Source organism: Lepidochelys kempii, chromosome 1, assembly GCF_965140265.1.
Source record: "Lepidochelys kempii isolate rLepKem1 chromosome 1, rLepKem1.hap2, whole genome shotgun sequence".
Taxonomy (NCBI): domain Eukaryota; kingdom Metazoa; phylum Chordata; order Testudines; family Cheloniidae; genus Lepidochelys; species Lepidochelys kempii.
The window spans coordinates 122,642,816-122,657,834 of NC_133256.1; the positions used below are offsets into that span (position 1 = coordinate 122,642,816).

General features: G+C 42.7%; 1 protein-coding gene across 6 annotated transcripts in view; it reads left to right on the top strand.

The window, feature by feature from the left end:
• The window catches only part of JADE3 (jade family PHD finger 3), an 84,326-nt gene that overhangs the window by 48,940 nt on the left and 20,367 nt on the right, over nt 1-15,019 (top strand). For 2 of the 6 annotated variants that reach the window (XM_073353379.1, XM_073353368.1), the window contains 2 exons: nt 11,801-11,872; nt 14,761-14,918. In XM_073353379.1, coding sequence (XP_073209480.1) covers nt 11,801-11,872; nt 14,761-14,918 — 230 coding nt within the window. Of the gene's footprint in view, nt 1-5,619; nt 10,041-11,782; nt 11,873-14,760; nt 14,919-15,019 lie in introns of those variants that run through there. The other 4 variants (XM_073353394.1, XM_073353405.1, XM_073353416.1 and 1 more) reach the window with 4 other exon arrangements.

Below are 15,019 nucleotides of genomic sequence, written 5' to 3' on the forward strand. Positions count from 1 at the left end.
AGGTACAGTATGCAGGCCCTCACATAAACAGTCAAGAACTTGCCTGGAGGGACCAAGCGGCTGACCGCAGATGCCCAAGGACAGGAGGAGCACTGTGCCAGGGAGGGATCACCCAAGAAAGACAAACCAGAGCTGGACCCAGTATATCTGTTGCTCAGAGCTGTATGGAGCTGAGAGTACTAGAGCTGGTAACTTTGCATTGGGAATAAGAAGGGAAGCTGTAGCTAGCGAAGTGGGAGGTTGTCACTTTGTGGATTTTCAGAGAGTGGCAGAAGTGGGCAACAGAGGGGTTTGTTGGGGAAAGTTTACTGGCACCAGAGATGACGAGGAGCACCTGAGATTCACTGCCAGATTGGAACTTTGCCCAGAACTCTTAGTGTAGACACATTGCTCAGTGTCTGTCCTTTCGTATTGTGGTACCACTGGGACTGTGGAACCTCGTGTTGAATGTAATGCTGTTTCACTGCTCCACCTATATTCTCCCCCCCTTGTGTTTTTTTTCCCTTTCATTCATCCCTCTGTAAATAAATATTTCCCTTTCCTATATTCTTTGTACTATTCCGGTGTGTGTTTACTCCCCGGGGTTTGGAACAGGTGCCTTTTGGGTGGAAAGGAGTTTGCCTGCTGCATTCCTGGACAAACCTTTTCTTGGCCAAAACTGCCTGCAGAGGGGATTCTATCTTGGCCACGAGGGCATTAAATTTACTCATAGTATTTCGTATGGACATATCTGACTATAATACGCTGAGATGCTTTGATGCCATACCAACCTTTGTTCTTTTCATGCAAGGTACCCAGTTTTATAACCTGGATGTATGAAGCTTTTATGTAGAGTGATATTGGGAGAATTACCTGCCACATGAAATCATAGGGCCTGACCTTGCAAGCTGCTGATCATTGTCTGCAAGGGTTTGTGCACCTTGCAAGATCAGATCCTGAATGAGAAGTTGGGCATGATTCTGTTGAGAACTTACAAACCTCTTGTGTGTTCCGTGTATGAATGGGCAGTGTGATGGCATATTAAATTAAATGTTGATAAAAGCAAATTAATGCACACTGAAGGAAAAAACTTAAATTGTATACTTTACAGGGTTCCAGCTTAAGTTCATTAATTCAGGAAAGCAACCTGGGCTTAAGTAACTCAGTGAAGACTTCTGCTCAGGATGCAGCTGTGATCAAAAACAAAGTATTGATACTCAAGTAATGGGATGGTGAATAATATGGAGACTGTTATAATTATTTTGTGTAAATTCCTCCATCTTATTTTAAAAGGTTTAATAACATTGTTAGAGCCTTCCTGTGCGGCCCTGGTCAACACCCAGGATTATTGTGTGTGTGTGTGGGTGTTTTTTTTTTTTTTTTGACAAACCAACCTCCAATTCCCTGTATGCAAGGCGTGAGGCGGGTGGGTTGGGCTCCCAAACCTACATAATTACTATTATGCTTTCATCAGTTCACAGATAACGTGGTAGAACCAATTTGACAACATCTTTGTATCTACGTGGGTGGAAACTGAATGTGCATTAATGCATCCAATTTCCCCAGTGGGTCTCTGCAGTTCTTTTTGCCCAATGGAGGAAAATAAGGTGCCTTCAGTGGAGGCTGAGATACAGATCTGGGCTATCCTAAGAGGGATCAATTTCATCCTTGCTGTCAAAAACACCTATTTGAGGCAACTCAGAGTTGCAAATTGGGAACAGAATTATAATTTGGAAGAACTGGCTGGGCAGAGGCATCCTTTGGATTTCCCAGATAGTCAGTCAGTGTTGAGGGCTGTCCCTTTCCTAATGCTAAAGCAATGTTATGACCTGCTACCCTCAGTGGAGTGGCAGTAGTTACAACTAAGACACTTGCTGAAATATCAGTTTGGCCCAGAGACCTCAGAACTAGTGGGTACCTTAGAAATGCTTCATAAACTTCCCAGGCCCATGTCCACTGTGTATATTTTGTTAATGAAGAGAAATTCCATTGATTTAGACTTTTGTGAAAGTTCAGGAAGGAGATTTGAGTCCTTAAAAGAATCTAGGTGGCAGAGCATATTATTAATGTTAAAAATGCCTCTGTCTCAGGCTTTGCTTGATGCAACAAACAATTTTACTCAAAATGTATTGGATGCCACAGAGGTTACACAAGATAAAGGCCATATCCTCTTTGTTGGCACTGTAACAAAGAAAAAGGAACCTTGATGCTTATCCTGTGGGATTGTCCAACGGTCAGGCAGCGGTGGATAGAGGTGGACATGAATTGGTGCTTGGTTTCAGCTGCAAAATCTCTGCTGAAAATTATATCCTAGGTTATGCACCTGCTATGCTGGATTTAACCCCATGATGGACTTTGGTCCTTGGGTGTGGCAATGATCACTAAGCACATAATTTTACAAAAGGTTCTGTAGGGGAATGTGCTTTTAGTAGTTGGACTTCAGCCCCTCTTCCTCCCCAGCCTCTTTGTTCTCTTCCTCATGTCCCCCTACTTGTTTCTTACCCTTCTACATTCCAGTGTGGCTGCTGTTTTCTCTTCCTCCTCAATGCCTAGGTGCCAGTCTCTCTTGTGTGCTGAATAATCTTGGAAGCTATTGTTTCAATACTGGTGCCTGCCAGCGCAGTGAATTCCCCACTACTGGAAGGAGCAGGTGCAGAGAAAGTCTTGCTCCTCCTATAGCCCTAGGATTGAGCATACTCATTTGCTTTGTGGGTTGTCTCATGTGCAGTTCATTCCTCACATGTGCTGTCAGGGGACCGTGCATGCTTAGTACAGGTGGAACTTTTGGAGAATGTAGCTAACAAGTCTCTGAGCATGTGCTATTCCTAGGGGAATTCTTCATTTAAAAAAAAAAATTCTGTGTACAACGTTTAAAATTCTGCAAACTTTATTTGTCAAAATCACACTACATAATCACGCCAGTTTAAATTATTTTGGTAATTTATTTCAAAATGCCTGTCAGCAAGAATGTCTGCAACATTACAGAGAAATGCAAAATTTCCCCCAGGAGTAGAGAGTTAAAGAAACCCCTGTGACAAGCCAGTTTCCTGTTTTCTGTCTACCCCTCCGAGCCCAGCCGGGGGGCCAGACACCCACAACCCCTCCTCCCCACAGCCCAGCTGCAGGGCCAGCCCAGACACACACACCCTGCCCCGCCCCATGCCTCAGAGCTCAGGGATCCAGAGGGAGAAACAGCCTGATGCTCAGTCCCAGGGTTGCACGGAGTTTCCTGCGCGTGCGCGGCCCTCTCCTTTCAAGGCATGTGGGGAACTGCAGCTGCTGGTAACTCTCCAGCTCCTTCCTCCTCCCCCCAGCAATGTCTTCTGTGTGTGAGCTGGGCTCTAAGTCCAGTGGCCCCTAGTGGCAGTCAGCAGCACTGAAGCCCTCTGTGGGGGGAAAGGAAATTTTGCATGCACAATGTTAATTTCTGCAACATTCTACGTTGCATAGTGGCACAGAATTTCCCCAGGAGTAATGTGCAAACTAATTTTCAGAGTCTTATAACTTGGACAGACATGGGAAAACTTTCACTGGGATGGTAAAAGGCACAACCCTTATACCAGAGCAGTTCCCTCTTAACAAATTTCAAATCCCTACTCCAAAATGTGGAAATGTAAGAGCTTCAGATAGGTGTACTAAATTTTTTACACAAGCAAATGTATTTTCCCTAACCCCATTCTGAGAAACCGCTGAAACTTTAAAATAAATAAATCAAGCCTCTGGCGCAAGTACCTAGCATCAAAAACTTCAGTCCATATTTTTTTTATAAGCAACTGACAACAGGGTCTATAACGAGAAGTGTCCAGCAACCTTAACTATGGGTGGCTCCGCTGCGACCCTGCTCCTGGCCCTGGCTCAGGGGTAAGGGGAGGCGTGAGATCAAAAATTTGGGGACCCCTGAGCTAAGGTTTCATTGAGGTTTGCATGTAAAGCAGGACTAAAATCCCTCCCTTCGTGCTTTGAGTCCTTACAAACTTTCATTCTTTTACTAATTTCACTTCTGTCAAACGGTGCTCTGGGTATGACTATGGGATTTTTTTGTCCAGTAACACACTGATCTGTTTCTAAATACTGTAATTTTAAACTTGTGTGCTACAATAGCAAATTGTGGGCATGTGTGTTTATAAATAAGATCATCTCCTCTTTCAGGAGACTTAAGAGGCAGACAACTGTGTTTATTACCTTCAGTAGTTAGGCAAGACAAGAATTTGTCTATTTAAGAATAAAAGGCATAGATTTGCCTTTGGCATTAAGCAACCTTTCAGGATGTTATGCTATATTGTAATCTTTGTTTCATGCATAGAATATCAAATGAACCACTAAACTGGGGGCTGCTGAAGCACTTGCAGAGCTGCGTTGTGGCTTTTCCCTATAGTGATACTGGAGAACTCATTCCTATAAGGCTACCTAGGGTGACTAGCCAGATACAAGGGATCACAGACCATGGTTGTGGAGCAGCTTTGTGAGAAGGACAGGCTAATGAAAAGGCAAGGTTAGCAGAAAAGATGGGAGGAATTCTATAGTTCTCATCTATATGGAGAATATACAACAAAGTGTGTACTGTGATTTGAGCATGTGAAGTGTTATGAAAGCGCATGTTAGTGGAGCATAAACACAGCCTTGTTTTCCCCAGTCTTCTAGCTGACACTTTCTAATGTAGATTTTTGTTGTTGGTTGGTTGTTTTTGTCTAGTAAAATGGCTCCTTGAAAAACCACATCAGCATAGCAGCTACTTCTGTTTCCAGTTGAGTTGACTCGTATTTGTGTCTCTGGTTAGAATATTCTGTATATTTTCTTTACTAAAATAAATAAAAATACTACATGATTCTGAGCTTGCCCTTTCTTTCAGTTAGGGACGTGCTTAACTAGAATAACAGTTAGGGACATGCTTTACAAAAGCTAGTCCATTAATGAGACATGACCACAGGAAGCTATTTATTGAATGTTTTCTTGTTGTTACTTTTGGGTTTTTTGGTAGGAAGGTAGTGCTCCTGTTTACCCAGTAAAACAGCATTTTTTGTCAATTTGTCTTAGTTTCTTGCTTAGTAAACGCAGGATCTAGTTTTTACAGAGAGCACATTCTAGAAGTTGTTCTGAAATGTTTTCTTCCTCTTCTGACCTGTGCCTTCAACCCTTCTGCTTAGGAAAGGTTAGGTCCAGGAGTCAGACTGCATACACTGGCTCCCTCGAGGAAGCACTATAACCCTCAGCCATCTGCTCGGTTCTTCCTGCCTCCTGCCCGGCAGGACTACAGTAGGAGGAAGAGTAGGGGTTTTAGGAGACCTCCGCCCTTGTCCTTGTCTGCGTCCATGCCTGCTTCCTGCTCCCCCAGACACTTGGCGGGGTCCAAGCAGGCCTTTTGATGGGATGCCTGGGCAATTTACTAGGCTGAAGTATGGATCCAGATTCCCCAGTTTTTGTGGACTGTTTATTCCCACTTCTATCTGGCGTGGGCCCACATTACCTCGGACTCCTCCCTGCATCCCCATGACTCCCACCCGCAGCAATCAGCTCTTTCATGGTGATCAGGAGGCTTGGGGGGGAGGGGAGAGGAGCGAGGATGTGGCGTGCTCAGGGGGAGGGGGTGGAGCAGGGGTGGGAAGAAGTGAGGTGGGGGTGGGATCTTGAGGGAAGGGGTGGAGTGGGGGCAGGCCTGGGCAGAGCTGGAGGTTGAGCATCCCCCTGCACTTTGGAAAGAACAGCAAGAGAAGCAGCTGGACGATCCACCCTCATTCACCTCCTGACTCCACCACCTCAGCCAAGCTTCACAATAATCATTACTGAGTACAGTATTAAATTTGTTTGTTTTAAACTTATTCTGTATGTGTACTGTGATACAGGAAGGCCAGGGAGCAGTGGGAGAGTGCTAGATATATAAGCTCAAGGCTAATTAAGGCGTAGTTCCCTGTAGACTAGGGAAGGTGGTTGCAGGTTAATTGGAGCACCTGCAGTCAATTAAGGCCCTGTTAGGAACCTAATAAAAACCCCCTGCGTCAGGCAGAGGAGGAGGAGGAAGGAGAAAGGACTGGAGCTTGGAGGCGCATTGAGAGATTTGGAAAACCTGAGAATTGGAGTAAGGGAGATTCTCTTCCCCCCAGCATCTAAGGGCCAGGGGTAACCCCACCTAAGGGGGAAGAGGGTAAGAAACCTACAGGGATTGAGAGGGGCTGGGACTCGGAGCGAAGAGCAAACCCAGACCCCCTCCCCCACTTCCTTCCTCTACCACCTTCCCAGGCTAGTAGCGGGGCCCTCGGCACCCAAGAGCAGGGGCAAAGGGTGGCATCTGAGTGCCCCACCAAGAAAAGCACAGGACCCACCAAACTAAAATCGGCCATCTTGCCACAGTACATAATGTCTTTTATCTTGTGGGGAAAAAAAATTAGAACCTAACCCTCCCTATTTACATTAATTCTTATAGGGAAATTGGATTCACTTAACGTTGTTTCACTTAGTCACATTTTTCAAGAACATAACTACGACGTTAAGAGAGGAGTTACTGTGCTTGAAAACTGTTATGTCCCCTCTCTTTTCTTCTCCAGGTAAACCAAACCAATTTTTTCAATTTTCCCTGTTAGGTCCTGTTTTCTAGACCTTTAATCATTTTTATTGCTCTTCTCTGGACTTTCTCAGATTTATCCACATCTTTCCTGAAATGTGGCACCCAGAACTGTATACGGTACTCTAGTTGAGGCTTAATCAGCACGGACTAGAACAGAAGAATTACTTCTCGTGTCTTCCTTACAACACTCCTGCTAATACCATGTGCACTACCAGTTTGCAGTGCTCCCGTTTGGCCTGTCAGCGGGTGTTCACAAAGTGCATGGCAGGCGTTGCGACCTTCCTGAGGAAACAAGAGGTTCAGGTCCACCCATACTGATACTGCAACGACCGGCTGATCAGAGGTCGGACCAAAGCCCAGGTAGAGATAGATGTAAAGTTAATACAGTCAACTTTCCAGGACTTAGGCCTGTTAATAAATACCCAGAAGTCTACCCTCTCCCCAGTTCAAAGGATAGAATTTATTGGGGCAATCCTTGACTCGGTCCAAGCCAGAGTTTTCTTCCTAGAAGCCCAGTTCTAACTGAATGGGGCACTTGCAGAAAGCCTCAGGAACCACCCAATCACTGCTTAAAGCTCGTGGGCCATAAGGCATCATGCATCTATGTTGTCCAACATGCAAGACTATGGCTCAGATCTCTTCAGGCTTGGTTGGCGTTGGTACATGCAGTGGGCTGACACCACTTGGACACAGTAGTCACGCTTCCCCCATCAGTGATCGCTTCCCTTTGGTGGCTGGACCCGTTGGCAGTGTGTGATGGAGTCCCTTTCTTGAGACCCCATCTGTCAGGGTGTCTTGTCACAGATGCTTCAGTGATGGGCTGGGGAGCTCATTTAGGGCCCCTCAGAACTCAATACCTCTGGTCTCCAGAGGAGCTCTTGCTACACATCTATGTCAGGGAGCTCAGGGTGGTTCGCCTAGTCTGCCAGGCATTTCAAAACCACTTGGAGGACAAGGTTGTATCAGTCCTCACAGACAACAGCAATGTTTTATATAAGCAGGCGGTGGGGGCACAGGGCACTGCTTGTGGGAATTCTGCATAGCCCACTCGATCCACCTTAGGGCCTTCTATCTGCTGGGGTCACAGAACCTCAGCAGATCCTTCTCCAGCCACCATAAATGGTCCAGACATTGTGAAACGCCCCTTCCAGAAGTGGGGGACTCCCCACATAAATCTGTTTGTGATGCGGCACAACAGGAAGTGTCTTCAGTTCTGCTCCTTCCTGGGCCACAGCCCAGGATCACTCAATGTTTGGTGTGGCTGACAGGACACCCCATTTGAACCACTGGCAATGTGGTTTTCTGCTCTACCTGTCCTTGAAGGTAGCCTTCCTAGTGGCCATTACTTCTGTCAGAAGGGTCTCAGGAATCCTAGCTCTTGCGTTGGAGCTGCCTCATACAGTCGTCTTCAAGATCAAGATTCTATTGTGACCACACCCAGTAACCAGGATATCTTCCTTCTGGTCTTCTATCCAAAGTCACATGCCAATAGAGAGGAACAGAGACTCCATTCGCTGGATGTCAGATGTGCACTAGCCTTCTATATAGAAAGGACTAAATCATTTTGAAAATCTACACAGCTTTTTGTGGTCATTGCAGACAGGATGAAAGGCCTTTCAGTCTCTGCCAGAGAATCTCATTGTGGATCACTTCCTGTGTCCTCACATGCTACGACCCCGCAAAGGTCCTCCTGCCCTAATGGTGCATTCTGCCAGGGCTCAAGCATCTTCGGCTGCATTCGTAGCTCAAGTTCCTATCCAGGACATCTGTAGAGCGGAATGTGGTAGTCAGTCCATACCTTGGCATCTCATTATGCCATCACCCAGCATACTAGACACGACGTGGGTTTTGGCTGAGCGGTATTACAATCAGCATGCCAATGAACTCTGAACCCTCCACCGCCGCAACTGTTTGGGAGTCACCTACATTGGAATGGACATGAGCAAACACTCAAATTAAAAAAGGTTAGTAAACTTCCATAACTGTTCTTCAAGATGTGGTGCACATGTCCATTCCAACCTCCCTGCCCTGCTACCAGCCCGTCTGGCGGAGTTAGCCAGCAAGAAGGAACTGAGGAGGTGACAGGTCGGTAGGCAGCTTTATACTGACGCCATGGGGACACCAGAGCCGACCTGACAGATACCACTGAGGGGAAAAACTTTTTGGTGGCGGTGCTTGGGGTGAGCACACACCTATATTGAAATGGACGTGAGCAACACATCTAGAAGAACAGTTACGGAACCTTAGTAACTGGTTTTGTGTGCGTGAGGTAAATGGGTGAGGAGGGGGACTAATACTAAGGGCTTGTCTACATCATGGGGTAATGTGCACTACGGGGGTGTGACTTCTAAAGCACATTCTCATCTGTTGTACATAACTGATCCGTGTAGGTCCTGCTGGGGCTCGTTAAAAGTTTTGTAGCATGTTTTAACTTAGTACTGTTTCAAACTGTTAACAGTACTACATTAGAAGTACACTAGGGAACTTTAATGCATAACAGCAGGGTCTACAAAGACCAGTTAGTGCATGGCACACATTAGTGTGCTTTAGAAATCACACCAGTAGTGCCATTGCTGCTCTGTGTAGACAAGTTCTGATAGCTGTGTTGTAGGGTATGGATAGTGAGTAGGCAATTAGAATTCAGCATGTGCTTAACCTAAGAAATAAGGAGAACGTCCTTTTATTTGTAAGTACTCCATTTCCATACAGATTTCAATAACTATATGAAGTTGCCTTTTTAAAGTTACATGAGGACACTGGATTTGTTTAAGACATACCTGAATATTTATATTAAATTATATTATATTTTAAAAGTAATTGTGTCCTGTAAATGTCGCAATAATAAACATTCCCAACTTCCTGTCTTACTGATATGTTTCATCTTCAGGATTCTAGATTGTCATATAATCATGTATTTAAAGTCTCTGCTTTGTATCAGGACCATATTGAAATTATTTGACTCTCACATGCAGCTACTGTACTATCTTCAGATTAGCTTGCATCTTAAATGTGCATAGAGGTTACATGTGCAAGTGACTTTGAGGTCTCTTTTTCTACAGACTTCATATTTTAGGATCTAAAGTGATTTTTGGTAAACTTGCAGCCCTTTGGGATGACTCAGGCAATTCCTTGGAATCACTACTCCAAAGATCTGGCCAATGAGGGGGAATTTTAAGATTGCTCCAAAATACATGCAACTCAAGGAAAACTAGATTTCCAGACACTGTTCCCTTTTGAAAGAGTCCATTCTTTGCCAGATCTGTTTGGCATAGTGACAGCATTGAGGACAAATGCTGAAAATAACTTAACTGAATTAATAAGTAAATTCTCCTACTTGCACCAGGTCTTGTAGTGGCAAAGAACTGTAAGGTGATTAATATTCAATACATTTTTTTTTTTCTCTGAGCAAGAGCTTTTAACTGTTGGAAGAGACTGTTTGGTCAAAGGTGAAAAACCAGGTTTGTGGCTGATGGACAGAACTATAGATGGCTGTGTAACAATGGTAAGATCTCTGAAAGAAAAGCTAGGTTACAGCATTTCTGTAACTATGGAAGAAAACTGTGTACCGAGGAAACTTTGGTCAGGTGTTGGGTTCCTTGTGATTTAGAGCAGGGGTAGTTCATTAATTTTTTGTCAAGGTCTAAATTTCTTGGTCAAAGTATAGTGAAGGTCCAGACTCCAGAGAAAGTAATGATAAATAAAAATATTTCCGTGTCCGTTCAAAAGTGTCTGGTGGCGCAGATTTGGCCCACGGTTTGCCTGTTGACTACCCCTGCTTTAGAGCCTCTATATGCCTAACTATTACATCTGATTGATTGGCCACTAGTGATACCTCTACTGTAAATCTATTTTGGTGTCTGAAGCAGAGTACTTAATATTGCTGAGCACAGACCACGTGGTTGGTGCAGTGCAACAAAGGAAAAAAAATAGTCCAGGTCCCAAGGGACTTACGTTCTAAAAATATAGATGACACAACTCACATATATAATGGATGATGAGATGAACTCACCTTAAAGCCATGCTGTGAGAATACTAACTTCTCTAATAGCGCTTTCACTTCTAGTACTAGTAATCACTCTGTTTTGATATGAAGTCTTCTGTGGTTTTAGTTTCAGCCAGTATTTACAAGGTGGTGGTGTGTAAAGCACTGCCTCAGATAACATTAAATTGTGTCTTCTCAAATATCTAAGCCAGTAACTGCTCTTTTTTAATATATTGTTGAGTTTTTCCGGGACTCTTCAGAAGTGTGCCATGTTAGTATTTCTTAAACTTCTTTTTCCTGAGTCGTCTTCCACAGTAAAGATGGAAGTCATGTGGGTTTGAATTGGAATAAAATACTTTTTTATTTATTATATTACACTGCTTAGAAAAATTGGGTGTTTCAACAGATTTCAGTTTCCCTGCAGTGTTCTTGCTCCAGCATAGGGAATCTTCAGAGCTAGTTGTTGTCAGTATGCTTCTAATCAACAATGGTATAGCTAGGGCAAGCTTTATTAACTTGTCTGGGGCCAGTGATCTAATTGGTTATAAATTACTTCTCCAAAGTTTTACGTTAGGTAGTAATTAGCTACTAAAGGTTACTTGAGGAATCTTACAACAGAAGACTTCTGTAAACTGAGTGCTCGAATATAAGGACATTAGGTGGTGGAGACTATGGGGTCTGTCATAGTTTATTTTTGTTAAGATTCTGTTTAGTATGCGCTCCTTCATGTATAAAATAAGCTGCTATCTCTGCCCCAGATTACCGGCAGCCTATCTTAATAAGACAGACATGATTGTGTTCCTTTTAAAATAATTAACAAACGTATGCTTGTATAATAATGAAATTGTCTGCCTGAATGATTTAAAATGGAGTTTTAGTAACTAGACCCAGTTTAAACATATTTAAAGTTTGCTAGATCACGTGCTTTAGAAAAAAATTGGTGGTTACGCTTTTTCCGGTAGGCCCAAGGTTAGAAATGCTCAGATTCCTTTTACAATGAGTTTGCAAAAAAATCAAGTTTAGCTGTACCATCCCACACAGCTTTCAAAGTCTGTTTCACACTGAGGGTGCAGGCCAATAAAATTCTGAAGAGGATTCTAAACCCATCTTAAAATGGCTAATGCCATCAGATTGAAGAGAGGATAAAAGGAGCTGTGAATCTGAAACCTCTAATTACTGTTTTTATCTGACATTATCTCAGTGGTACCAAGAGATAATCCATCAGAGATAATTTTCCCTTCTGTTGATTGTTTGCCCATTAGATCATTTTTGGCTTACAGGGTTTCTTCGTTTTGTTGAGCATGATCAGCCATGACATCCACCTGAGGCCAGTTTCTTTGAAACAAGCCATGGTAACTGTTTTTGCTCATTGTATAAATATGTTCATAGTTTACCAGTGCATTTGTTAACTTCTATCTAATGCAAACTGTAAATGTGCCCTTCACTTAAACCACTCTGCTAAGTTGTGTGTACCTACCTTTTTGAAGAGACAAACTAGAGGAGGCAGTCTCTGGAGGTTATTCCATTAAAACAACATTGTGTTTGGTTTTAAGAAACTTAATTCCTTTTTTAAACCATATCAGTGCTAAAAGAACTTAGTGATTGCTCAGTGTTCAATTTTTTTTAGAGAGCATGTATTGCATTATATGGCTTGTACTGAATAATACCAAAATAGGATTGTATGGTTGCTGTCATAAGACACATAGAATCTTGAATATAATATTGAGCATTGTAAAGTCTTCAGTTTAGTTTATCTTTAATCCTTAAGATACTGTCTAGCTTCAGTGTCTTATACACTAAGGACTAGGGTGACCAGATAGCAAGCGTGAAAAACAGGAACCGGGGTGGGGGGTAATAGGTGTTTACATAAGAAAAAGCCCCAAATATCGGGACTGTCCTTATAAAATCGGGACATCTGGTCACCCTCCGAAGGACAGACCAGTGTCTGGAGGGTGTTGGGGAGGCTGAGGTAGGAGAAGAGTGTCTGTGGCCACCGAGGCAGTGGTGAGTAGGGACTTTTGCCTAGGGTTCTGAGTGAGCCTATTTCACTTCTGCTGGGAATGATTACCTGCACTCTGCCTCCCCTAGTTGCTGGTAATTAACCACTCCTTCAGTCTGGAGCGAGCAGCAGGGAGATAGAGGAAATGGGTATAAAGTAGGGCTGTCAATTAATCGCAGTTAACTCTTGCGATTAACTCAAAAATTAATCATGACTTATTAATTGCAGTTTTAATTGCCGTTTTAATCGCACTGTTCAACAACAGAATACCAATTGAAATATACTACATATTGGATGTTTTTCTGCATTTTCATATATATATTGTATTCTGTGTTGTAATTGAAATCAAAGTGTATATTATTTTTGATTACAAATATTTGTACTGTAAAAATGATTAACAAAAATTTTTCAATTCACCTCATACAAGTACTGTAGTGCAGTCTTTTTGTCATGAAAGTGCAACTTACAAATGTAGATTTTTTTTGTTACATAAGTGCACTCAAAAACAAAACAGTGTAAAACTTCAGAGCCTACAAGTCCACTCAGTCCTACTACTTGTTCAGCCAATTGCTAAGACAAACAACTTTGTTTACATGTACAGGAGATAATGTTGCCCTCTTCTTATTTACAGTGTCACCAGAAAGTGAGAACAGGCATTTGCATGGCACTTTTGTAGCCAGCATTGCAAGGTATTTACGTGCCAGATATGCTAAACGTTCATATGCCCCTTCATGCTTCGGCCGCGATTCCAGAGGACATGGTTCCATGCTGATGACTCTTGTTCAAAAAAAAAAAAAAAATGCATTAATTAAATTTGTGACTGAACTGCTTGGGGGAGAATTGTATGTCCCCCTGCACTGTTTTACCTGCATTCTGCCATATATTGCATGTTACAGCAGTCTCGGATGATGACCCAGCACATGTTAGTTTTAAGAACATTTTCACTTCAGTTTTGACAAAAACGCAAAGAAGGTACCAATGTGAGATTTCTAAATATAGCTACAGCACTCGACCCAAGATTTAAGAATCTGAAGTGCCTTCCAAAATCTGAGAGGGATGAGGTGTGGAGCATGCTTTCAGAATTCTTAAAAAAAGCAACACTCTGATGCAGAAACCACAGAATCCAAACCTCCAAAAAAGAAAATCAACCTTCTGCTAGTGGCATCCGACTCGGATCATGAAAATGAACATGCATCGGTTCACACTGCTTTGGACTGTTATTGAGCAAAACCCGTCGTCAGCATGGATGCATGTCCTCTGGAATGGTAGTTGAAGCATAACGGGACATATATGAATCGTTAGCACATCTGGCACATAAATATCTTGGAACACCGGCTACAACAGTGCCATGAGAGAGTCTGTGCTCACTTTCAGGTGACCTTGCAAACAAGAAGTGGGCAACATTATCTCCTTCAAATGTGAACAAACTTGTTCAGCCAATTGCTCAGACAAACAAGAAGTAGGACTGAGTGGACTTGCAGACTCTGAAATAAGTTTTATTTTTGAATGCACTTTTTTGGTACATAATTCTACATTTGTAAGTTAAACTTTCATGATAGACATTGCATGACAGTACTTGTATTAAATGAACTGAAAAATACTATTTTTTTTTACGGTGCAAATACTTTATATTTATTTTTATTAAGTATATTTATTTATATTTATTAAGTGAACACTATACCCTTTGTATTCTGTGTTGTAATTGAAATCTATATATTTGAAAATGTAGAAAACATCCAAAAATATTTAAATAAATGGTATTCTATTGTTTAACAGTGTGATTAATTGCACGATTAATCACGGTGTGATTTTTTTTTTTTTTTATCGCTTGACAGCCCTACTATAAAGTCCACAGTGGTTTTTCTGTGAAGAAATGGGATTAATGTCTCGGAGGAGATGGACTAGCAATGTGAGGCTCCCAGTCTGGTGAGGGTGGGATCTCCTGGTGCTCAGTGGAATTCGGGAGGCCTCAGTAGGCAGAAAGGCTCTTGTCTGAGGGGAGGGAGCAGGAGTAGGGAAGGACATGTAGCTTCTACTGTGAGACAGTGAACAAAGGGTGTGTGTAATTTTTCAACCCATAGCCCCAGTTTAGAAAGCCTGTTTTAAGAATACTTGACTAATAATTGACCACATTAAATGTGTTAACAGGTTGGTTATTGTGTTAGGGAAAGGGAGAATGATTAAGACTCCCTTTAATACACCTGCCTTCTCTCAAATAGGATATCTGGGTTTTCTTTGCAGGTGTTCCGGAAGGACCTCATTAGTGCCATGAAACTTCCAGACTCTCACCATGTTAACCCTGATGAATATTACCTCTTTGCGGACACATGGAAACAAGAATGGGAAAAGGGTGTTCAGGTCCCAGCTAGTCCCGACACGATTCCACAGCCTTCTCTCAGGTAATTGGTCTTAAACATTGAATGTACTTAAACATTGAATGGACAAAACATAAAATGAGTCTGTCTCAAAGGATTTACAATCTAATTGCAGCTAACGCTTG